This window comes from Amblyomma mixtum, chromosome 3 (assembly GCF_055824585.1).
Source record: "Amblyomma mixtum isolate Tamu chromosome 3, ASM5582458v1, whole genome shotgun sequence".
NCBI classification, from domain to species: Eukaryota; Metazoa; Arthropoda; class Arachnida; order Ixodida; family Ixodidae; genus Amblyomma; species Amblyomma mixtum.
In genome coordinates this window covers 303,525,519-303,550,135 of record NC_143014.1, presented here as the reverse complement: position 1 = coordinate 303,550,135, position 24,617 = coordinate 303,525,519, and the positions used below count along the sequence as shown (strand labels likewise).

The following is a 24,617-nucleotide window of genomic DNA, read 5'->3' as shown; positions in this document are numbered from 1 at the left end:
CTGACCTTCCTCTGTACGCGACGCAGGAATTCTACATGAGACCTGCAAAAAATAGCACACACGACAAAGAATCCTCTTGAAGCAGCACATATATCCCATAGCTGTAGATCTACCCTGCAACACACACACATCGAAAGTCTCTCATAATGATGCCAAAATAGGGTGTGAATTTAGGCCTGTGACTTCTTTATGCTTGCAGACTGGGAAATTCAGTGTATGTGAGGCCTATTATTAAAATGAGCTTCAAGTTCTGGAATAACAAACGTTAGAATTTTACAAAATTAAACACACCCTCTCATCGCCAAAACCATCATTTGACAATTTCACTAGCACGTATTCAACGCTTTCACTAGCACGTACATCAGGACGATGTAAGGTGCATTTCTGATCTTCGTTCTCTGACCGATGTCCAAAGTGTATGTCATCCCCACTAGGAGCTCCCTGTGTCAGAAGCACGTCTTCCGCTCTAGCCAGGTGCCTGCAGGTTACTCTTCCCGGTCCTGACACTGTGCTGAGTTAAAGGTCGATTAACGCAGCAACAGTGGAGATAGAATGCAGAGGGGGGTACAAATAGTGGATTGAAAGTAGTTTTATGCCACAGCAAGTAAAGGACAGCCCAGTACAAATTCTCTTGATGGAGCAGAAAACTGTAAGCGGCTTAGTGATGCTGCTGAGTGTGATAGTATTTTGTGGAGACTATGTACAGCGAATAAAGTGGAATACTTTCGCCAGCATCTGGAATAGCGCTTCTTAATTAGTTTTTTTTTATTGGCCAAACAAAACAGCTCTGAGTGCCAAAGCAACTTAACCACCAGCACTGAAAATGCCGGCAAGAAAATTACCATAAGAGAGGTCTTATTTTATTTGTTGGGAAATCTTACAAAGATAAAATTTAGGTGAGCACTATTTGTCGTAATTTTTTGCCAGTAAAGCTGTGCAGCAGACGCCTTCTTCAGCTCCCTTTCTCTACGAATTCATGAAAATTCTTAATAGACTGAACAGAAGCCCTCTTTTCTGTAAGTGGAACCTACGACTCAGGCGACCTTATCTAAATACATGAAAACAGTAAAACAGTGTTGCTAAACCATTGAATAGGCGAACGCACGGTGACAAGTTCAGTGGAAAAGGTGAACTTGAGCCACAGCCACGACTTGCACATTGTCAGTTATCCAGGAGCTTCAAAAGAGCTGTGCTTGCCATGCGGACAAAGTCTTGGCATCAGGCAACCTTGCACAGAACCAGTCTTCTACCGGTGCCCTTGTCGCTCTTAAATTTTTTCAATTTGGGCACAGGCCCGTTGGACGCTTTGATGCATTGGGAGCATGAACACTACATGCAGTGTCAGCCGTCACGATGGATGCCGGTTGCCTCTGCTCAGGCTCCAGGAGGTGGGCAAATGGGAGTGGAGAGGCTATTGAGAATATTCGAGAAACGGACCAGGGCCGTCCTGAACTCGCAGTAACATTATACTGCTTGGAAATCACAGCTTCCAAAATATTACAAGAAACTGCAAAAAAGTTACAAGAATATGAGTAGGCAGAACCAGTTTTTTTGAACATTGAGCTTTAAAGTTAGAGTAATCCAGGTACGTATTTGGAAATGACTCCAAAGTGACAGCCAAAAGCCAACCTAAATGCATTTCACAGAAGGTTGCAGAAATATACAAAAATTTTAAATATACAAAAATACAAAAAAGTAGTTTTATGGCACAGCAAGTCAAGGAGAGCCCGGTACCAATTCTCTTGAAGGAGCAGAAACCTGCAAGCAACTTAGTGATGCTTCTGAGTGTGCTAGTATCTTGTGCCGACTATGCACAGCGAATAAAGTGGAATGACTTTCGTGAACATCTAGAATAGTGCCTCTTTTAATTAATTTTTTTTGTTATTGGCAAACAAAAACAGCTCAGAGTGCAAAAGGAAGAATCGCGTTGCCTGACTCTTCTGCAGAGTCCTCTCCTTTACCTCCCTTAGGGGTATGCATAAAAAATGGCCAAAGGTCATTCCGGCTACCAGGGTTCACTGCAGTGAAAGAATACAGGCGTGGCAGGGTAAGGCATCCTAGTGCCCAGCGACAGTGGGATCAGGCAATTTACACGGAGAAGGTGGCTGTAGCTGGCCCTGAGTGAAGCTAATTAGAGATTGATAAGGAAAGTCCCTGCCCTGTAGCAGACAAAATTTGTATGTCAATGACGATTATCATCATCATCATGTGTATCTACATCTCTCCAGACAGCATCCGAGCAATGTTATCTACAAAAACCAAGGCTCAGCTTGCCCCTCAACTGGCTGTTTCCTAGAGGGGACCCATCACTGTCCGTGGATGTCATCACTCACGCTTTTGGCTGCACGGCCAGCAACAAGACTGCACTGAAGAGGTGACGCGCAGTACCCTGTCTAGGCTACATGTGTATGCAGAATGCAAGCACCTTGATCAGTGCACTAATGAAAAGGTCTGCCTCCTCACCCTTCCTTCGAAACTAATGAAACGATTCTGCTTTTCCAAATACGGCTCCACAAGTGGAAAGGAAAAATTCTGGCGATGAAAGGGGGGAGATTGGAAGCTGAGTGGATGAAAGTGGCAGAGATGAGAATATGAATCAGAATTTGAGCTCCTACAGTGACTGACTTACACCGAACGAGCAGATGTGAGAGTGAAAACAGCTTAACTCCCATTGCAACACAGCTATTTGCAACAAACAACGAGGCAGTGATTATTTACCTAAGCGAGGCTAAATATTAGCTCTTGGTTTTCAATTCAGTAGCTCAAACACGGATGCATGAAAGTGTTAATGGATCCTGCCCATGAATCAATGGCGCAGGTTTCAACAGCCAAAGTGGCACACAAGTCCCAGGGAGCGTGCAAAGCATGCACGGAAAGCCTCCACTTCGATGTGTCCTACTACATTGAGGCTTGCAAGTGTACCCGACACAGGCTGTCCCAGATCTAAAAACCCTGCTACTGGTCCCCCTGGGAATGCCAGGTGGATGCTCAGGTTGCACTGGACATTTAGGTGTAATGGGCACCTTAGGAGAGGCATGGCCACAGTAAACATGGCCGGCTGGAAAAAGAAGAAACCATACTTAATTGGAGAGACACGGGAGAGGCCTTTGCCCTGTAGTGAGCCTAGTCACGATGATGATGATGCTAAACTCAATTTGTTTTTGTTGTCTGCCGGGCATCAAATTTAAGAAAAAATGCCTTACCCAATCTTCCTGCTCTCTCCAAGGGCACAGTGCCGGTTGTCGATCTCGGCATGGTAGGAGCACCTAAACATGTAAACAAGTTGGGAGAGGGCTGATGGAGTGAGCACAACATTAAATAAACATTGTCTGCTACATTTCAGTCATGTCAGGACGAAACTAAAGGTCTTCTGTGAACACCCTTATTACAAATCCAAGTATTTGACCACAAAGTGAAAACATTAAGCTAATATCTCTGGTTGAAGGGCCTCCTTTGACGGCCAATTCCTACTTCGTTCTCGAGATGCATCCTACTATCTTCCGAGTGCAGATTACAGGTTAAGCTCTACAGCAGATGATTATTACAGATCACATTTTTGCAAGCTTGTACACCTGTTGTCCTCCAGCAGCATTGCTGATCAGCAGTAAGTACATGCGCCACTGCTTGCACTGAGGCAGGTTTCGAGTTTGGTGAAGAAAAATAGTGACTAAACATTGTATGTTTTCAATTAGTGACGTGTCAAAATAACATCATTTTAGCTGAAATCAAGAATGAGGCGACATCAGGCATAAATACTGTGCGGTGCTTCAAAAAGCCTGGTAGTGCACAAGACACTGCACCCTTTGGCTGACCAGAGGAGGCCAGTAAATTTCTTTGAGCATGGTCAACACACGTGACAAGCTGCAGTAGAATCTTGCGAATAATCAGCAGCTGCTCAGCACTGCATCTTTCAACTTTCACTGTAGAGTTTCAGAATTTGCAAAGACCGAAAGGACCACTTTATGCTGCAACCTAATTACTAATTCCACCTTAGAAACAGCTTCTTTGGCGACACTACCACAAGCATTCTACTTCAGTCTCCGAGATTCTAAAGTTTAAGATCTGAGTGCACCTCTCTTATTATTTGATGCAAAACCAAAGTGGTAGTGAACTGGGCAACCAAAGGTGGCGCCTACTGAACTTGAACAAGGAGAAGCAGAGAGACATGCAATGCAAATGCAACAGCGGCTCTGCTTACTGGCTGCTCCGGAGACGCTACATGGCTGCAGATGTACTGGAGGTCCATTTACCATGAACACCTGTAGGACATTAATTCAGTGGTGGAACCACAATCTGCGCAGAAGAATAGCTAGGCTAAACAAGGAGATCGAGGATCACGTAGCTAAACTTGCGCAGCAAAACTGGGAGGAAATATGCAGCCGCATGGATCCCAATATGGGAGTCTCTAATACTTAGAACTTGCTCCGTCATCAACTTGACCCTACAGGTAGCAAGACCACTCACAGGCAGAACCTGCAAAGGCTTGTACGTGCCTATGCAGGCATACCAGAGGACTGTTCCCTTGAACCTGAAGACAATATATTGGCAATGCTCCAAGCCAAAGTTTCCCAGATTATGGCGGTCCGGAAAACACGCAGCTCAACTCCCCCATTACTATGGGTGGGGTTAGGACGAAAACTGAGGTTAAGCTGCAAATCCACCTCTGGCCCAGATGCGGTTACCAACAAGATCCCCCATAACCTGGATGAAGTGTCTCTACCCTCCCTAACTGAGTACATGCAGAAATGCTGGTCGGAGGGCTCAATCCAACAAACATGGAAAGCGGCAAAGATCATTCTCACTCCAAAACCAGGCAAGGTGCTCAGCCTTGAGAATCTCAGGCCAGTTTTGCTCATGTCTTGTGTGTAAGCTCATGCTGCACGTAGTTCAGACCCGCCTCAACCGGTTTAAGGAGAACAAGCTGTACCCCCACACCATGATTGCATTCCGACCAAAACTTTCTACGAAGGATATAATGCTTCAGCTAAGACATCAGATTACTGAGCCTAAACCATGGGACATTAGAATAATTCTCAGACTCAACCTGGAGAAGGCCTTTGATAAAGTCAGACATAATGCAATCTTGGAGAACCTTCACGAACTCGAGCTGGGAGCACACACCTTCAACTATATCCGTGACTTTCTCTCGGGTAGAAAGGTCTATTTTCCAGTAGTAGGTTTCCACACAAATGACTTCCTCCTCGGCAACAAGGGCACCCCGCAGTGAGCGGTCCCCTCACGCTTTCTCTTCAACGGTGCAAAGCTGAAACTTCCACACCAATTAGCGCAGATTCCGAAAGTCCACTATAGCCTCTATGCGGACGATATCACCTTGTGGACCGTTGAGGGCAGTGATGCCCAATTCGAGGAGAGGCCCCAGCGTGCAACCGATATTGTGGGGAACTATGTGGACCCCAGGGGACTGCGGACCTCTCCAACCAAATCTGAACTTCTCGTATTCTGCAAAACCAGATTAGATTCCTTGCTCAACCCCCACCGGCCATAGAACTCACTATTCGCGGAGTCCCCGTTCCTCAAGTACCCACCAGTGTGTGTCGTCCTTGTGTTGTCCCATGTCTTTTCAAAAGCGCAGTTATGTGTGACCATGTTAACTACCAACTAGCAAAATTTGAAACCCTCTGAATACCCAAAATTAATATTTTGGGTCTAATGCTGTGGGAACACGGCTTCAATGGCGACACAATCCAAAAACTTCAGGTAACCTCGCAGCAAATTATGAGACTCATTTGCCGCATTAGTAACCACCCCTTGGGCATGAGGGAAAGCAATACTCTCCGTTTAGTACAAGCCTTTGTGATCAGCCACATAGCCTACATATGCCCTTGCGTATATCTCAAGTCAACTGAAGAAGAGAAAGTGGAAGCCATAATCAGAAAATGCGTCAAACAAGCAGTTAGGCTCCCCATCCACACAGCGACTGTAAGGACTCAATCTTCATATAGCCCTAAGTGAGATTATTGAAGGGGTCACCATCTCACAATACCAACGGCTATCGGCCACACCAACTGGAAGACGCATTCTGTCCACACTAGGTACAACATACAAACAAGAAAAGGTGCACCAACCTTCCCAAACATGCACAACAGCTTATGGTCATCCCACCGATACCTCAGAACATGTACCCCAATTTCAAAGTCATGCAGAGAGATCCAAGCCTTTGGGCAGAACTTTTCTTAATGATACCTCTGTAGTATATGTAGATGCAGTAGATACCCCAGGTGACAAGATGGTAGCTGTGGTCACCACAGAATATGGCACACTCATAAACGGGGCACTGTACACACTCAGCCCACACATGTTGGAGAAGAAACAGCCATTGCTCTAGCCATTACGGGAACCTCGACAGAAACCATTGTCAGCGACTCAAAATTGGCGATACGTAACTACATGTTGGGAAGAATCTGCCCATAAGCAGCACAGATTCTGCAAAATTCTCGGCCCACACGGCACTTTCGCCTAATCTGGACGCCTGCTCTTGCCTCCTTTGGTGGTAGTGAGGCGGCTCATAAGCTAGCTTGAGAACTGTCCCACCGTGTTTTCTCAGAGAAATCCTGCAGCACTACAGGCTTGCAAGACTCAGATTCCGCCAGCAGATAAAACACTATCCAAATGACAGGTCAAAGCCTGGCGCAAACTTAAAGCTAACACCTATCCAAATCCGCAGTTGTGTAGGTTATATTCGGAGGGACTCTCTCTGACAAATGCAAAAACTGTGATAGTGAAGCCAATCTAAATCATATGACCAGGAACTGCCGACAGTATCTACCCGCGAGTCACTTCATTACAGACTCTGATCACTGGGAGGCTCTTACGCACAGCTCCGACCCGGGGATACAGATCAAGCACCTCCAGCTGACTGAAGACGCTGCCCGCTGCCCAAGGGATAGCGGCCGTCATTTAAGCGAGGGGGCAGCTTTGGGTCGCTATTTTGTATCGGCTGGTAATAATGTTTCACCACCACCACCACTACCCCAGTTGGCCAGAGGCAAATTAGCGCTACCTTCCTACACATTGCTTCGAAAATACCCTTCACGTATGCACCAAAACACTGGTGCTAAAAGCGCACCAGAAAGTTGTAGACAAGCTGCAGAGCAGTTGTTAGCACTGCACACAATTCTTGTCACCGACGGCTCTGAAGGTCAAAAAATGACGGCTGCCCCAGTGACGCCACCTGTTGAGCCGAGTGCAAACTGTAAACTGTGTAAGCTCCCTGAGTTGCGCATAGGTTTGTCATATTCCTCTCCCAAGCATCCATGTTATGAGGAAAAGCAGCAACTTTTGCATGCAGGAGGCAGACTGGTGCAGCGGGAGTGCAGCATAATTCCCTTATTTTTAGCTACCGAAGTTGCTTTATTCTAGGCAGAATGCTGTTTAACGGGATGACACAGCTTGTCAGTAATGCGTCGGCTGCACTAAGGCCTGTCTCAATGAGCTACGAAATAAATACTTGCCATGTGGATGGGTGGCAACAGCTGTTGTAAATGGCATAAATCACATGCGTCGCCTTTTTTGCGATTACCAAACACATGCCATAACACTGCGCATTTTTATCACATGCGTAGTCTTTTTTGCGATTAGCAAACTCATGTCATAACACTGCATATTTGTTAAAAAGAAAAAAAAAAACTTCCATTTCAAAAAGCATGTGCCCTTGCACAAAATGAAATCTCGCGGGTATTAAGACGTAGTGTTAAGCAGGTATTTCATTGTGTGCTGTTGTTTTCATTTATATTCTGAAACTGCAAATTTGTTTATTGTATTGATTCACACACTCAGCGCGGTTTCAGTCCTCCGCAGGATGCATGGCAGCGGTGCGTCTAGGCTGCTCCATGGAACCATGCAGATGGCATGCATGTAGTTGTAGCTATTTAAAAAAAAAGAGGAGTCTTATTCGCACAGCCAAACTTCAGGTTCTGTTCCCCAACCTCCAGGGAACGCAGCATGTATGCAGGTCCAGCAGACCATCAGCTTGGATTTTTAAGCGCTTGACATAATAGCAGTCAAGTCTGAATGGATCTTTCAATACATGTCTAAGTTGAAAAAGAATGCCAATTCACTAATTCAACTGGGAAGTTTCCATACGTTCAAAACTGAGTACATGACCATCCTCTGCCTTTAAAACGTGTACGGGAAATACATATATCTAGGGAGCGCTTGTCTTCACGCCGTTCGGCTTAAGAGTGGTAAGCACAGAAATAAAGGTCTTAGGCTGTTGCTGCCCATCTTATCCGATTCGAATGCCTCCCGGAGAAATTTGCACTCTAGTGTTTAATTAAACATCACCTGCATTTTTTGAAAGAAGGAAACAAATGATTTGCTGGACACTCACCTTCGAAGTTCAGGACAGATAAGCCGACATGAAAAACTGAGGGGTTCTCAGTTGCAGGGGAGCTGAAAAGGAAGAAACAGAGGTGCAAGTTTTAAATTCTTTTAGAAGTTTCAAGTACAAGCCATTTCAATATTTATCGTATATGGCGGGTCTTATAGAAAGAACTAAAGCAAAAAAAATCTGAAAGAAAAGGCATCTACAACAAAAATAATACCCCTGTCAGAATAGCAGATTTGGTTGGTTTCTGGGGTTTAACGTCCCAAAGCGACTAAGGCTATGAGAGACGCCGTAGTGGAGGGCTCCGGAAATTTCGACCACCTGGGGTTCTTTAACGTGCACTGACATCAAACAGTACACGGGCCTCTAGAATTTCTCCTCCAAAGAAATTCTAGCCGCCGCGGCCGGGATCGAACCCGCGTCTTTTGGGTCAGCAGCCGAGCACCATAGCCGCTGAGCCACCGCGGCGGCAGAATAGCAGATTTAATGTCACTCGAACCGAATAGCATTCGATCCGTCGAATGTCATTCGGACTCTCTCGGTGCTACACGGCAAAAAATAATGTCATTCGAAAATGATGTCAGCGACAATCAGTGAAAAAAAAATAGCACAACTGAAAGACATCAGCGCATATGAAGATGTTTGAAATCGTTGTGTAGTGTTTCAAGAGCGGGTAAGAACATTTCTGTGCAATATTATAAACTTAAAATAACATTTCCGGCCAACTTGCAGCACTGCATCCATCACAAGCCAAGCCAAGTACAAAGTCAACCACACATTCGATAAATGTAAACAAATAAAATTGCTGACAACGTGGAAATGACTTCCAAAAGGTGAACTACTCTACTACATCTTCAAGTACTTCCGAGCTAAATAAACAGGTAACACCAACCAGCAAGAAACACACCACCCGAAATGATTGGCGGTTGCGGGAAATCCCTGCTTCACTCTCGCCGCTGCCGATGGCTGCTGCTGAGACCAAGACCGAGAGGAATAGCTATCCACAGCAACCTCAGATGTGAACAGTTTGCACCTAAACTAACATTTTTTTAGCAGAACTAAATAAATACAATTTCTAACTTTGGCAGTGCACTCATAATTTTTTCGCATCGCTTGTTTCTGCTGCGTATCTGGTGTCCAGAGTAGGCATTCGGTTCGAGATCGAATGCGAATGAGTTCCATAAGCTCATTCGATGCCGAATGTGAATATAATGTCATTAAATCTTCCCGTGTAACAGCCAATTAATGACATTGTGAGCTAATGTCATTCGATGAGAATGACATTAAATTTGCTAGTCTGACGGGTATAAGTCAGGCGAGTTCGCTCAGGTACTGTGCTGCTGAAGAGTCAATAAAAATCAGTTACTCCGGTGAAAAGGGCACCTTTTGAGACTACAAAGATCTCTTGTAGCAAAATTCCATGATAATTCCTTAGACTCAGAGCTGAAAATGGCCCTAAACAAGGGTCTATGTGGACTCAAGCCGAAAAAATGGAATTTCTTTCGGGTGGTGGTGTTAAACATTACATGTGTCAGTGACAGATATCCTTCCAAAGCTTCAACAACTGAAAGGACTGGCCTATCCTTGACCTTTTTAGATGTTTTCATTGTTAGTACCGGCAGAGAGACCTCAAATAATCGTTGCTCAACTTCATCTTCACGTCTAAGATCGCTTGTAGGTACTCACACCGACGGGCTTTGCGCCTCTTCTGGCCTTCCCTGCACGTGACGAGGTTGGTGTGGGCGACGGCTGCAACAATTTTTAGAGCACAGGACCATTAAATTTGCGGCACAAGAGCTAGTGACAAATGAATGTGCGAAATCCATGGTGCTCAAATGAAACTGTTCTCCTGTATATAAAAACAACCAAAAATGCTTTAAAAATTCTTTTGAGTCAGCCCATATACCTTTTACTGGATATCATTTTTGCAGCACTCACACATCGCAGGCTTGTGAAAACACAGAAGCTGGAAATTTTGCATTGGCTATGACCCATATATCATTTATGGTAAAAACTCAGTAAATACCTGGCTGCTGTAGGACATGTTTGTAGCAATGCACTTTTTCGAAAAATGTCTCCAAAGGCTCTCTGGTAACGAAGTAACAACCGTCAGAAATGAAGTCCTTGCATGATTTTTCGCCAGCGTACCTACCACTCATAGTTTCGAGTAGCAAGTGAAGCGAACGACGAATCTAGGTCAATTTTTGATCATCCTCTTCGTTTGACAATACGATCTTATAACAAAAGTCTACGCCATGTATCCGGTAAAAATGTGTCTGCCGCTGTACCCTGAAGTGACGGGACACACACTTCCCGGTCACGCAGAACTAAGTGCAACTGCTCCAACAATGAATGATGGAAACGTGCAGAGAAGCATGAGGAGTGGACCGGAAGTATTTTATGGCACAGCTAGTCGGGGGGAGGAATGTCGAAAGCGATTTACATGACGCTGCAAATGTATTCTTTCTGTCCTCGCACTTCGCGTTAGGTACATCGTAATGAGAAAACAGCCTCCAATCATTCTTTTTTTGCTTGGGGAGTAACAAAAATAGTAGAGAGAACAAAGGTACCAAGCAGTTCCAAAGGTTGATTGTGGACAAGTCACTACAAAACCAGCATTGAAAATAGTGGCTAAACAAAACACTGATCAGCTCTAGCATTTTTCACTGCTTTACCGCTTGTATTCGCATCAAAATCCCACACAGAGCACAACCATGGGCTAGAATTTCTGGTAACCAAAGCTTTGAAGAAACGAAAGGCTTCTTAAGTGTTTCATCGATATGAATATGGAGATCAGATACATGCGGTTCGGGCACCAAAAACGAGGCTGGTGCTGTGGCGGCTTTGGATGCCTGGCAAGAAGAGTCTGGGTGGAATGAGGAGACCTCCAGCAGCGAAAGGGTAGGTCGCAGTCAATAAACTTGAAAACTACCCAAAGGACGGGACTCAAAAAGAGAAGCAGCACACAGGGCAAGCCCAGAATAACTGGCTTATTGCACCAGCGCCTTCGTCCCTCTTCAAAACAACGTGCAAGCGCCTCAAACACACACTGTCACAAACACACAATCACCTCGTCATGCCGAGAAATTCCCTTCCTGCACAAGTGGATGTAAGTCAAATCTTGCTATGTGCTTTTGTGTATGTCCCGTCCTTTGCGCAGTTTTTATGTTTACAGAATGTCATCCAACTAAGCCCCTATCACACTCTTCTGGAGGCTCCAGTGCTTGCTTGGAGCTATGGCGGAGCATGTGCAGGAATCCTAGCGTGGTGCACGAGCGCAGCAAGGAGGTAGAAGCAAATATTTTCTGAATGGTGGTTCCATAGGCGCTGACCGTGGCTCTCGCCACATGTTTCATTTGAATAAGTACAGCACTAGCGGGAAATTGGAAGTAGCGCTCATGCATATGTGTCTATGTCACTCTGTCCATGTCAAATTTCAGTGCTCCTGAAATGAAGTTTGAGTCCCAATTCACCTGACCATTTACCCTTCACTCGTTTTCAGAAATTTTAAGAAACAGCATATAAATTAAACATTTTACTGCCAAGGATAAATACAAGATATGTCAATAAAATACTGTTGCTAATGAACGATACCAGCAACACAATAAAAGCAATGTGCTGCCATTTTACGTCTTTTTACGCACCTTTTTTCATAAGTTCTTTCTTTATCTGGGGGGCAAATACCGTGATTTTCAACTGATGCGTCTCTCATGGCCGTATGCTGTGTTGGTCACCCTAATCAGATGTTCACAGTTTAAAGCTTTCACCAGGCCAGCAATAAGACATTCCAACGTCAACCTTTTTAATTTCGGTTTTCAAAAGTATGGTGTCAACCCATAAGACAGATAGATGAATTGGTTAACTAGTGTAACCACGATCAGCTCACAGTAGGCCGAGTTGTGAACATCGTGTAAAACAGTCGGGTTCTTTCTAATCAATTACCTGCTTAATTACACTGCTTACTTTAGAAGGTGTATTCTACTCAAATACAGAAAAACTGGGCTATTTATTGTTTCAAGATGTAGCCCTCAGTGGGGCTGGTTGGAAACCTTTCTTTTGGGCCCACCCTACTTCACATACGCTCTGAAGAGGAGAAAACACAAGCTCGCGCAACGAGCACTTCTTGGCGATTTCATACACGTTTGCCTCCATTTATCTGAACAAAAAGCAATGATTAAAAAAAACTGACGGTTTAACCCTGCTTGTAAATGTGTTGTATGTGCGAAAGCATGCCCAGCTATGAAAAACTGTTGCAAAATTTTTATGAACATGTTAGACATACAGCTTATAACATGTCTACAATGCACGAAGACCTCACATCTCCAAGGTATGCTTCCATATTTAGCTGTGGTTAACAATGCTCAGGTTTGAATAGTACAAACACTGTTTTGTGATCAGTAAAGTAATTTGAGAAGCCGGAAACACCTTCAACTAAGAGACCTGTTCCAAAACAATAGACCATGCATGTTTTCCGATCAGTCACGACCATTTTTGGCGCTGTTTGCTCATTTTCTTTTCAGTGCTCTCTCCTGGCTACAAACAGCGCAGTCACCCGCCGCATCCTGAAACCCCCAACCACCCATTGCTCCCATACCCGCAGCCACCACTTCACTGCACACTTTGACCTCTCAACTGCTAGAACCAAGGAATGATCCTCTGTATCGTCCAGGCTCCCTAAACTCGTGTAGATTTATGCCACCATCACCACCTCCGTTCAGGCTCCCGCCTTTCACTAAGCTCCTTCACTAGCAGGGGGCCTGTGTAGGAATATCCACAGCCGGCGGTGAGAAAGTGCAAGGGGAGACAGAGCCGCTGCTCGTCGCCGTCTCCATATGCTCTGAACGCACACAATGACCTTGGCTGACCGGGTCAGTTTTCAGGGTTCTCTCCTGGCATCGCAATCTGTAGCAACCACGCACTCCTGTCTGTTTGCCTTGCACTCTTCTGGGTAATATAATTTCAAGTTGCAGAGCTGCGTTTTACTGGTGTTTTAATTACATCACGTAATCAGTACAGCAGTTACATTTACACATCTGCTTAACACATCTCCTTAAAGCACTCGTGAGGCGAGCGCAAAGCATGTGTGAAGCAAGCGCGTGAGCAGACGACTTCACATAGCATATGGTGCCACTGATGTGACCCTCCTCTCATCCAATAATCCATTTCGTAAGTTCCTTGCAGCAGTATACAAGGTAGAGACCCCCTCAGCAAAGCAGGAGGACGCGTGAAAAGCATTCCTTCATTCATCGCCGTCTGCATGTCCTTGGCTCGCCGCGTATGCAGATATGGAAGTGTATGCACAATTACGTACGCTAAACGCAAGCATCTTGCAAAGTGTTTCGCCATTTGTCACATTCCCTTAATTAGATCAGCGTGTTCACAGACACAAAGATAAGCTCAGCCTAGTGGCGCCATCTTGTTAAATGAGAACCACTTTTTCCGACAAACCAATGCTCCTCTTTAGGCCTAGAAGGGGTGGAGTCGTCTCTCTAAAATAAAAATAAAGCAAATTTATAGCTCATATGTTTTGTTACAGGCAAAATGAGATGAAGCGAAATCCCGGTGTACCAATTATGGCCACTGAGCACACAGAAAGCGGCAGTAACAATGATGAATTTAGTGCGAAGCGAGGGGTCCTGCTTTGAAGGGCACCGCCATTTTGGGAACGATATTTTAGCGTACGCAAGAGCCATGCACGCTAAATTCAGCAAATACCGCAAGTAATGCGAGCGTACGTTAAGGTTCGATTTCAATAGCGTTTGGCGCATGTGCACTTCAAAGCACGCTATCCCATGTATGCCCAAATGTCCATTTTATGCCGGCACTACATTCCGCAGCGTCAGAACATCGCCTGTGCATTGATTGCTGCTTTCGTAGTGCTGCAAAGAAGTACTGACATGGAGTGCAGTGCGCACCGCCGACCCCCGAACCAGCTGCTTCGCCACATCCCGTGACTTTCTCTGCCTCCTCCAATCAACGTGCATGCGTCTCCTTCCAGCTCCGCTAATCCCCTTTAGTCCTCTCCCGCTCAGCTCCTGTTCCTCACCAGGCCTCATACTGACATGCGCTCCTGTATCGCAAGCGGGCCATTTGTGCTATCACACTAAAATACTATAAAATGACAGTGGGAAAATTGAGCCACATTGTAAACTGCTGCAGGGAGTAGTGCCATAAACAGATTTTCTGGGTCTTTGTAGGACAACATTCGGATGCCATATGAAACACCGCTGGCCTAGGCAACTTTTTTTTTTTGTGAAACGAAGGCATGTGAGCCGGAATTTCTCAAAGGCACACTCGTCAGGTGTGGTAGCTCAGGGGCGAGAGGTTGTCTCAAGTGCAGTATTGGTAATATCGGTAAAAACGGACCACCCAATTCCTGTTCACCTCTATAGGACAGCAGGCGCCCTAAGGGACCGCATCAGCTGTGGAGAAGAAGGGCACGTGAGCCGTGTCTTTCTCCACCCGGACTCCTGAGCTGGCAGAGCAGAGCTCTTCAGTGACGAGGCCTAGCATCTGCGGGACCATCTGAAACAAGATGGTCACATTGCTATGGACTGCACCAATTAGCCCCTCCCAAGAATAGAACAGCAAGTTCATGCCACAACCACTGCCAAAAGAAGAGGACACCCTCTTCTCTACGGTCAACTTCAATATGTGCAGACCCACTGCAGTGCAAGCGCCGCCCAGTGTACAGCATTCTCTAATCCAGCGTTGAGACAAGCCACCAGGGTTCTGGTGGGAAGCCGCGACTTCATGGCATGCGCACAGACTGGATCTCACAAGACGCCGGCATTCATGCCTCCAACTCCGCCCAAGGAAAAGCGATAGCGCTATGAAGAACCCTTCGTGCCAACTGGTGCACACTCTTCGGACCACCATTCTGTCTGGTTAAACAAAATCAGCACAGTACAAATCAAAGCGAATGATATATGCAGCTGTGCTAGAAAATGTCTTAGTAAAAGTTTCCCCATTACTAAGTCCTAAGCCACTGCATGCAATCTGGTTGTGGTAGTTGTCATGCCTAGATAATGAAGCCTCCCCTGTCCCCCCTCCCCACCTCCACCATCTCCCTACGGCCAACATGTTTCCATAAGCAATCAAATTTTGTCCCTGATTCAGTCATGTCATAGGCTTGATGCTTGCTTTTTCCTTTTGACTGGCTGATGACAAAAAAGGTGAAGTTGGCAGCCCTATTTCTGAAAAAATGTAAGCATGGTAAAGCTAGATTTGGGTGCAGAGCACAGCTCGTAATCAAGGTTCAGGTCATCATACTCAGGACAGCTCGTGCTGGTGTTGATCAATGGAAGGTTAATAATTGTATTATCGCTCAAAGATAAAAAAGATAATTGATTACAAAGTAGAACAAATCCAACCACAAGCCACACGCGAGATTTGAACCCTTGGCCTCCGAACCTCGAGTCTCTTGCTCAGCAAACATATCTCCACTCTTCTGCTTTCAGGGGTATTTATGTGTAGTGCACAGTGTGCAGTGTAACCGAGCCTTGAGTGTTGTGTTGTGTTGGGTTTAATGGCGCATAAGCGGCTAAGGCTATATCATGTGCCAAGAACAAGGTATGGAAAAATTGGCTTGTGTAGAGTTTGAAAATAAAGTGGATAAAAACGGTGGTGTAAAGGGCCTAAAAGTTATTTTTACTACTTAGCTGATGAAAGACAAGAATTTTAAAAATGTCTGATAGCAGAAACTTTTAAAGGTTGGGTAACCTCCGCGGACATTCTTGGCTCGGCAAGGGTTTCGAGGCTCCGAACAACTCAGATAAAGACCTCAGCTTCCTTCTCATGATTGAGAAAGTGGCTGAGGTGTATAATTGTATGTAGTGAAGCACAGGGTGAGTAGATTTAGAGTTTATGAAGAATACTGAGCCTTAAAGGTGGATCTGGCGAACCGAGCCTTGAGTATGTTCACCAGATCCACCTTTGGCCATAGCAGCGGATGTAGTAGGTGCTGTATTACTGCGAGTGCCATGTGAAACGTGATCAAACCGTGAGGGCAGAAGCTTCGCGAGAGCCCTCTCATGCTACCTATGGCAACAAGACTACCAAAGGCTACCTATTGCATAAAAGAAGGAAACATCCCCTATGCTCCTTGGTTTCGGCATCTGTTGGCTTCCTCCATGTATGTCATAACGAGCCCTTTTTCTCTTTACTTGTTTGCTCAATTGCTCAACCGTATACCTCACGCGCGGAGAAAGGACCAGGGTATCCAAACACATGGCACAGACTCAAGCAACTTAGTCTTTGCACGCAGAGTACAGCATGAATGCCAAGGGAATGTAGGGGTCAGATCCTCTGTGCAGTCAGCATAGCATAAGGGACTAGGCATACACATGCAATGATCGAAAGCAATTACGTGAACTGGGACGCAGAAAAACGCCGTCATGAGATGAAGCACACTGAGCAATTGGAGGTTATTCCTGTATACGTGTGTGCTTAATAGTCGTTGGTCACAGAGCGTCACAGTCAAAAACACAAGGAACACAGAAGCACCACAAGGTGGCCTCTGACAGTCATTTTAGACGCACTAAGTATACCAACATCAGTGCCATTTCGCATCAGAATGTGCCCGTCGCTGCGAACAGTGAAGGGCCCGTGGGAAGGAAACTGGCTTACTACCATCGCATTGTATGTCTCGACGTGGTTTAGATGCACTTGCATAGCTATACAGAGCACATCTAAAAGTCACAGCCCTGACATAGCAGTTTGGTTTGAGAATTGCTTTTTGGTACAGAAACAAAAAAACGACTCACTGGCTCCCTCACATGTTCATGCAAAAGCCTCACGCCGGGCAAATCAACGCATTTGGCAAATGTGCATAAAGTTGAGAATGAGTGAAAATGTTGATGGCTCAACTATGAGCTGACAGCCCCAAGAAGATACTGCTTACGCCTTTCGTGATGTTGTAGTGGGCATTACAATGACAGCTTTGCAAGGCATACATCGGAGGCAGACAGCTCAATAACAACTGTGGCATTTCGCAGTCAGTGCTGTCCGTCCTGGAATCGCACAGACACAAAGGACAGTGAGCAGCGTCCAGTTCCCAAGTGCTTTCGTGCGAAGTACGGCAGCTCGATTCCGGATATCACCGCATTTTAACACTAGTGAGGAATCCGTCGCGCACATATATAGCTTGCTCCCTTTCGAGCAAGTATATGCAGCAACTACGGATTGAAAGGGACTGTTTACCTTCTCAGAATGCTTGGGGATCACATCGCCGCACCACAGGCATTTGTGTAGCCACTGATCGTGGCTCGCGTCCTGTGCTGGCGTTGAGCTGTGCTGGCACTGCTGAGCGGGCTAACAACTGAGTACGAAGGCGGATCGCCTCCAGACCTGAGTTTGCCTTTAGCCATTTCGACGCCTTCATGGAAAGCTGGAGCTGTTGCGTTGCAGAGGTCAACACCAGTTGCAATAACACTAGAGGCTGAGAGCTGCCGACAAAATTGTACACTTTCCCAGGAAATTCAAACGCTGTGCAAAGCGTAGATCACAGCAGACTGCATTTATAAGTGTTACCTTTCTGGACGAATAGCCATTCTTAAATATAGTGACCACAGTAATAAATTGCACCGATTATCTCCGAAGCCTCTACGAAGGCAGGCTTAGATGCCTAGTAGGAAGAGAAACGAGCGTAGAAGTGATAGCGGAGATACCATTATTTATTTTCTTTTTTTTGCAGCTAGTCTCTCGAATAAATGCGACATTGTTGAAGAGTTAGCTCTGTGGGCATGGTTGGTCAGATATCATGAAACTGCCGTTAGAGACTTCTGGTTCTCAATGCGGAAAGTGTCTGCAGTGAGCTAAACGGCATGCTCGATTTGTGCCGACAGTGGTATATGTAGATTTATGGACAAAAGTTTCTGGAATGAGACTGTGAAAGAAATATTTATCCGTAATCAGGCAAAGGAGATCAATCAAAACTGCAAAACCAAGAAGGATTACGCATGCTTAATTCGCTGGAACAAATACAACTTACTGCCACAGTCAGGCAACGCTGGAATAAATTCTCCCTGAATCCACAACCCGCCAACTTCTGTCCATGACTGTACGGAGCTGCCTTTGTTTTAAGAGCCCTGGCTATGCCCTACGCTCCCCATGTATTTAGAGTAATATTTGAGACCCGTTTTCTTAGCAACTACTACGCATAGGCGAATGACCTAATTGCGTTATTTAACTGAACTAGAATTACTGTTTTGTAGCGATTTGATTTTTTTTCCAAACCATTAAATTTTTACTTGAGCACATAAAATAGGACCTACCATATCAACACGCACTATTCTGAACAGCTTTGGAGCTCTCTGTAGATGAATCTGGGAAAGAATAAAAACCTGATGTCCTTTCTTTTTCTAATAATGGGACCAATGCATAGAGAAATGAGACATTGAAATCTTTGATGTGAAACACGACAAACCTATTTACATCAATATGTTACCAGAAAAACAAAGACAACCTTCTATATGTTAGCCAATACCTGTGCTATGTCATATCTCCACTTTTTTGCTCGCCAATTTGCTTCTGGAGCCCTTTCATCTGCTCTGCACTTCCCTAAGTGCCTTCAACGACCGTCCTTGTCATGCAACCACATCATGATGTAACGCCACAGTTCTAGGCTGAATGCTTTAGCAAGCCGCCGGAAATATCACAGGGCGGAAACTGAGGCCATGCTGTCATCACCGAATGCGTGAGCTGTGTCTAAAATGATAATTAGGAGATGTGTATTCAAAAATGTCCATTCTTTCCTGTGCACAGTCAGACTAGGTCATTAAACCACTCGCTGGACTTTTGGCTTCGCCTCTGAGGTCTTTCGAGCACAGCGCGTAACATGCGTCCCTGTCACTAGCTAACATATCGACATATGTGGCCCAATCTGCCGCATGCATTTTTTCTAAGTCTCTTCAACAAAAAAGAAAACAACAGAAACAAAATAACCCCACCCCACGAGTGTTGCACCATGGTATTGTTCCAGCGTCTAATGCATACCTTTAATTAAAGCAGTCAATTACCTTGCGCACTTGTTATACTATCCCAAGTGTTTTCGAGCTCACTAATTACACGAAACACTGCAGGAACCAACAAAGCAGAAAAAAAAACATCTAATTTTTCAGTACGTAAAAATGCAGAGGGAAGCCAAACTTAGTCTATCAGGATGAACTTTTTTCTGTGCTCTGTGAAATCAAGTGAGACAAGCAAGCATATTGAGAACGGAATATATGAATTTTTTCCAATTCCGATGTGACAAAAAAAAACAGAACAAAGAAAGGCATTGAAGTACTAAAGTAGAAAAATTCTTATAGTAGTTAGTTTTTGTTTGCTTAGTTCTAAAATCTCTGCACTGATGCACAAAAGTGGTGCTTACCTTGAATATTCATTAAAGGATGCCGTATCAGGGCATTTATGCAGCCAAAAAAAATCTTTTACTCACGTATTTCGAGCTCTGAACACACCTACTGAAAATTAAGTACACCATTAAATGTTTTCACGTTACACTAGACAGCAGTTTTGACTCCAAGCCACACGCTGATAACTTAAGCCCCTAAGCTGGCACTAGCAGGCAATGGTCTCAGAGCTGAAGGCATTTTTATCTTCCTGTATTAAAAATCATTTGCGTCTCTTGCTTTCATTTTCATATCGCATACCATTGCAAACCATGGCTTTGCACATTTAAAAACTATTTGGACCCAACTGTTCGAGTGGAAAAATTATAGGTGTGAATAATGCCCTCTTCAGGTCTATTTCACTCGAGTAGTGATTCATTTTTCAGGATGAAAATACTTCTCACGTAATCCTCTTAACTGATTGTCTCCATTTAAAATGATAAGGCAATATGTAATAATCAGTCATTATGGTTAGGCATGCTTGTGATTCCTACCCATAACATTAAAAATTACACTAAAAAAATGTTAATTTACCAGTTAACGGAAACACGTTTGGCCAATCACTGTTTCAGTATCATGGGTCAAAATAGGGAAAACATTGCCAATAGAAGTCTGCTTTTAACATGGTGTTCTCCATAAAAAGGTTCCACCTTTCAAAGGTCAGTTAAATAAGTTGAGGTGCATACATGGAGCCAATGCTTTGTGATCAAATTATGTCATTCCTGCAGTGATATATATTTTCTATCATTCCAAATAATTACACCATTGTTCAATCCTGTTTTGGAAGCTGCTGCACTTATGCATGCATACCTTATCTGCCAACGCATGATTTCACTATTGACCCAACAGTTGTGTGCTGGTGTTTCCTGTGCAGTTTCATGATGAAATAAATTGAATGAGCATTTCTGGTGTTTCTCTGGGAATTAGCTTGCGACATCACCTTAGAACTTGCAGTGTTGTCGACAGGAAGACAGCCAAGCACCCACGGGATGGAATGCACTCTAGATGAAAATATCCGTACGAATGACAGATTTGCAGATGAAGCAACATGGGATGGCCACCCGCCAGAGCCTTGCACCCAGAGTTGCACGCAGGTTTGCACTGCAGAGTGCAAGTGAGAACGATATACAATCTTTGAATACAGATCTGGGCAATAATGGCACAAATTTATCCATTCCGGAGAGAACATACAATAGCCCTGAAATCAAGGATATAGATAATAATAGTGGCAAAGAGGGTGATTGCACAAGGCACTGAAGCAATGCAAAACATATTTGGAACAAGGCCTCCAAGACTACCCCACCAAGTAGAGCGAAATACTATAATACCAACACATCAATTTAGGTACGCTGCTTTTCCCAACCATCAAGGCAGATAGATAATCTGTGAGTAACAGTGGCATTCGCATGGCTGCAACTACAACCCTACTGTTCTTTCAAAGCAATGATTAAATGTTTTCTTCAGAAAGCTTCCTTTAGCTTTTGACAAATGCACATGGAATTTTTCAGTCATCGAACCCGGCCACGGAGGACGCGTTTCGATGCAGGCAGAAAGCAAAGCACCCTGTGCTGTATGATGTAAGAGCACGTTGAAATTATTGAAATCCCTTGCACGTTGAAATCCCAAGCAGTTGAAATTATTGTGGAGCACTCAACTACAGCACCCCTTTCTCTCTATTTTTTCACTTCAATTGTGGCACGGTTAGGGGGTCCCTCAACATGCCAGACTCCGACATTTTTCCTTTCCTCAAACACCGATTTTCACTGACTTCAGTCCCCTCACCACTGAGGAAACAGCAGTTTTTTAGCTTATCTTTCAGCTGCCTCATACTCCCTGTCCAGCCAAAGACTATCGCCAAGTTTTGCCTCCCTTTTCTAAGCCCTATTCACTGTGCTCCTTTAAAATGCAAATATGAAATTTTGAAGACTATTATGCTTGTTATGCGGTCCAGATTTGATTCGAGAAAAGGATATTTGAAAAGTTACATTTACTTGGAGGCAACTGAATACTGCGCCGACTTCCAGAAATTGGACCGAGACAAAACGACAATATCTGAGCAGATTAAAAGAAGATCAATTCTAAAGCGTCACAAAAAGGATGTGAAGGCATCCCCTTATCTTTTTGCACAATCAATTGACGCATGACCACAGACATCTGGACCCTAATAGGCTCGAACCTCATACGAAGCGCGAGTGGGCTTTCATACGAGGAACAAGGGTACCCAACCACCAGCTTCGAACTATGTCGAAGGGAAAGCACATGGTTTCTCGCTTTATAGTTCCATGTTTTTTTTCATGCTAAAACTCCACAACTTTAGCAGTAGTTGTTTTACATCTAAAGCTCTTTTTAGTGAGAGCTCTGAAATCTCGTTCACCAAACTGAGACAAAGGAAAGCCCACTATCAATACACCACATATGACTGCCGAAGGCTGTCTAGTTTAAGTGTCACAGGCCACGCAAGGGATCTTTGAAAATCCCACCTTTTGCATGGCGTATTTCACTAAATAAAAAGCACTCGCACATTCTCGCAACGAGTCCAAAAAGCTTACCTATGATCAAACTTGGTCAGTACAACCAAGAAATGAGAGACAAGAGAAGGAAAGAGTGCTTTTGTACTGCGTCCTTAATACTTTAAACCCAATGTTCAGATGATTTGGAAAGATATTGTGCAATGGCGAGATCAGATTTATAAAAGTCTGCGTGGTATTTGAACACGACTCAAAACTATGAAGTTCTCAAGTATAAATTTATCCTAATGATTTTCAACTATGTAACACATTAAATGTGCACTTGAAATTCCAACTATTAGTTCGCCACACACCAAAGTTCTGTCATTAAAAAATGTAGTGAAAATGGGAGGACCACATCCAGCTGCAATCCACTATGATATCTGTAGAAAGATTATCATATTATGCACAAAAGTGGTGCTTACCTTCAAAATTCATTAAAAAATGCTGTATCAGAGCGTTTATGTAGCCAAAAAAACTGTTACATATTTTGAGCTCCAGACACAGCTACCCACAATTAAGTACACCATTAATGGTTTTGGTGTACTTGGCACACAAAACATGTGACGAATATACAGGTTCTTGAATATTTGGGGGCCGGGTTTTAAAAAATTCCTATGTAAAATCTACTACCCCATTCGAGCTGAAATAACGTTCCCAAAGTAGCAAAATGTGGTCTACGTTATCTGATAAGGGATTCAACATCGGTACTTGCCTAGATTTTCCGGAATGGACGGAAAACTGGTTTTGGCGGCGTGCACAACTTTCGCGGAAGCGAGTCGAGAAGCTGCGTTGACATGGTGCGCCATCTGTTGAGCGGCGAGGCAGATCGTGCAACGAGCAGACGATCTTTTCCTTCTTTCCTCCATGATCTGCACCTTCGAAGCAAGCGCGCCAACGGCCTTGCCGGAGATGGCGGTTGCCTCGCCGCTCGACAGATGGCGCACCATGTCAACGCAGCTTCTCGACTCGCTTCTGCGAAAGTTGCGCACGCCGCCGACAGCAGTTTTCCGTCCATTCCGGAAAATCTATTAAAGTACCGATGTTGAATCACTTATCAGATAATGTAGACCATCTTTTGATACTTTGTGAACGTTATTTCAGCTCGAATGGGGTAGTAGATTTTACATAGGAATTTTTTAAAACCCGGCCCCCAAATATTCAAGACCCTGTATATCGGAAAACAGCGTTTCATTGTCAGAACGAACAAAAACGCAAGATTTAAAATAAAGAGAATTTACATAAGAAGGCGACTGTCGTTTGCCGATTCGCCAGGTAAATACAGGTAAATATATTTTGGCCGACATTCGCGGCATTTTTCTCGATCGGAATTTTTGTCGACGCGTCTCTACCATGCAGCACACAAAAGCAGACACCAGCGAAAGGCGCAGCAGAAGGGCCTTGTAATCAGGGGTTCACCACCGATTAGTTTTGCTGCACGTAACGCACAAAACAGAACAGTGGTTATGGGTCTCGGCTGCTGACCCGAAATACGTGGGTTTGATCCCGGCCGCGGCAGTCAGATTTCGATGGAGGCGAAATTCTAGAGGCCCGTGTACTACGCGATATCAGTGCACGTTAAACAACCCCAGGTGGTCGAAATTTCCGGAGCTCTTCACTACGGCGTCTCTAATAGCCCGAGTCGCTTTGGGATGTTATCCTGCCATAAACCATAAACCAAACCAGAACGGCCCAGACACGTGGCATATTGGTAGAGAGCGGAATGGCTTCTGCACCTAACGCACTTTAAAAACCGCAATAAAAGGGCTGCCGCTGCGCAGAAAGTCATTCTACACGCAATGTACTGCTAACAGACGGTCAACACACAAGGCAAACAAAACAGTATCGTGTAGACTTACCGTGAATGCCCGATTAAGTCGGATACCCTTCGAAACACAAACCTCAACCGCCGCCTACACAATGTTGCAGCAAGGTAACATGGTTGCCTGTTCCATAAATGGTATTCCGCCGTCTTGTCATGAAACACCAAATAAAAACCTATTTGCCGAGCTTATCGTTAATATTCCCCCATTTTGCGTCTACAGTGTGTGCTGATGCAAGCAAACACTCAACAGTGAGTTTTCAAAACCACATTTTTTCTACGAATGCAGAACCGAAACTTTTCTATTTTACCTGCACTAACGTTTCCCTGCTCGAAAACATGGGCGCGCAGCTTGAATGGTTCGCCGGCGTCAAAGCCAAATTCTCACCAAATTACTCCAAATCGATATCGGTCCCAGCCCATTCCGGGAATTTGGGGAACGAGTTGGCCCACAATAAAGCCCGAGGTTTCGTCGACCGGGCAGGGGATGAGTCTGGCTCTCTGAATTTCACAAAGGACTCTATGATCACATATGATCACACATTTTGCTT

General features: G+C 44.6%; 1 protein-coding gene across 1 annotated transcript; it reads right to left on the bottom strand.

Annotated features, from left to right (window-relative positions):
• Positions 1–4: 4 nt before the first annotated feature.
• LOC149355440 (uncharacterized) lies at positions 5–24,152 on the bottom strand. The gene is made up of 6 exons (XM_089583795.1): positions 24,104–24,152; positions 20,678–20,838; positions 10,034–10,096; positions 8,351–8,412; positions 3,204–3,266; positions 5–42 (listed from the first exon to the last, which is right to left on the bottom strand). Exons 2-6 carry the CDS (start codon positions 20,785–20,787, stop codon positions 32–34), a joined length of 309 nt encoding a protein of 102 aa, XP_089439921.1. The 5' UTR covers positions 20,788–20,838; positions 24,104–24,152; the 3' UTR covers positions 5–31.
• Between the last annotated feature and the right edge of the window lie 465 nt (positions 24,153–24,617).

Coding starts and splice junctions, on each gene's coding strand:
- LOC149355440 (XM_089583795.1), bottom strand. CDS start 20,787: ATGTTGCTTCATCTGCAAATCTGTCATTCGTACGGATATTTTCATCTA. Junction 8,413..10,033: donor GAGGCGCAAAGCCCGTCGGT/GTGAGTACCTAC, acceptor CTTCCTTTTCAG/CTCCCCTGCAACTGAGAACC. Junction 3,267..8,350: donor ATCTGTCCTGAACTTCGAAG/GTGAGTGTCCAG, acceptor TTACATGTTTAG/GTGCTCCTACCATGCCGAGA.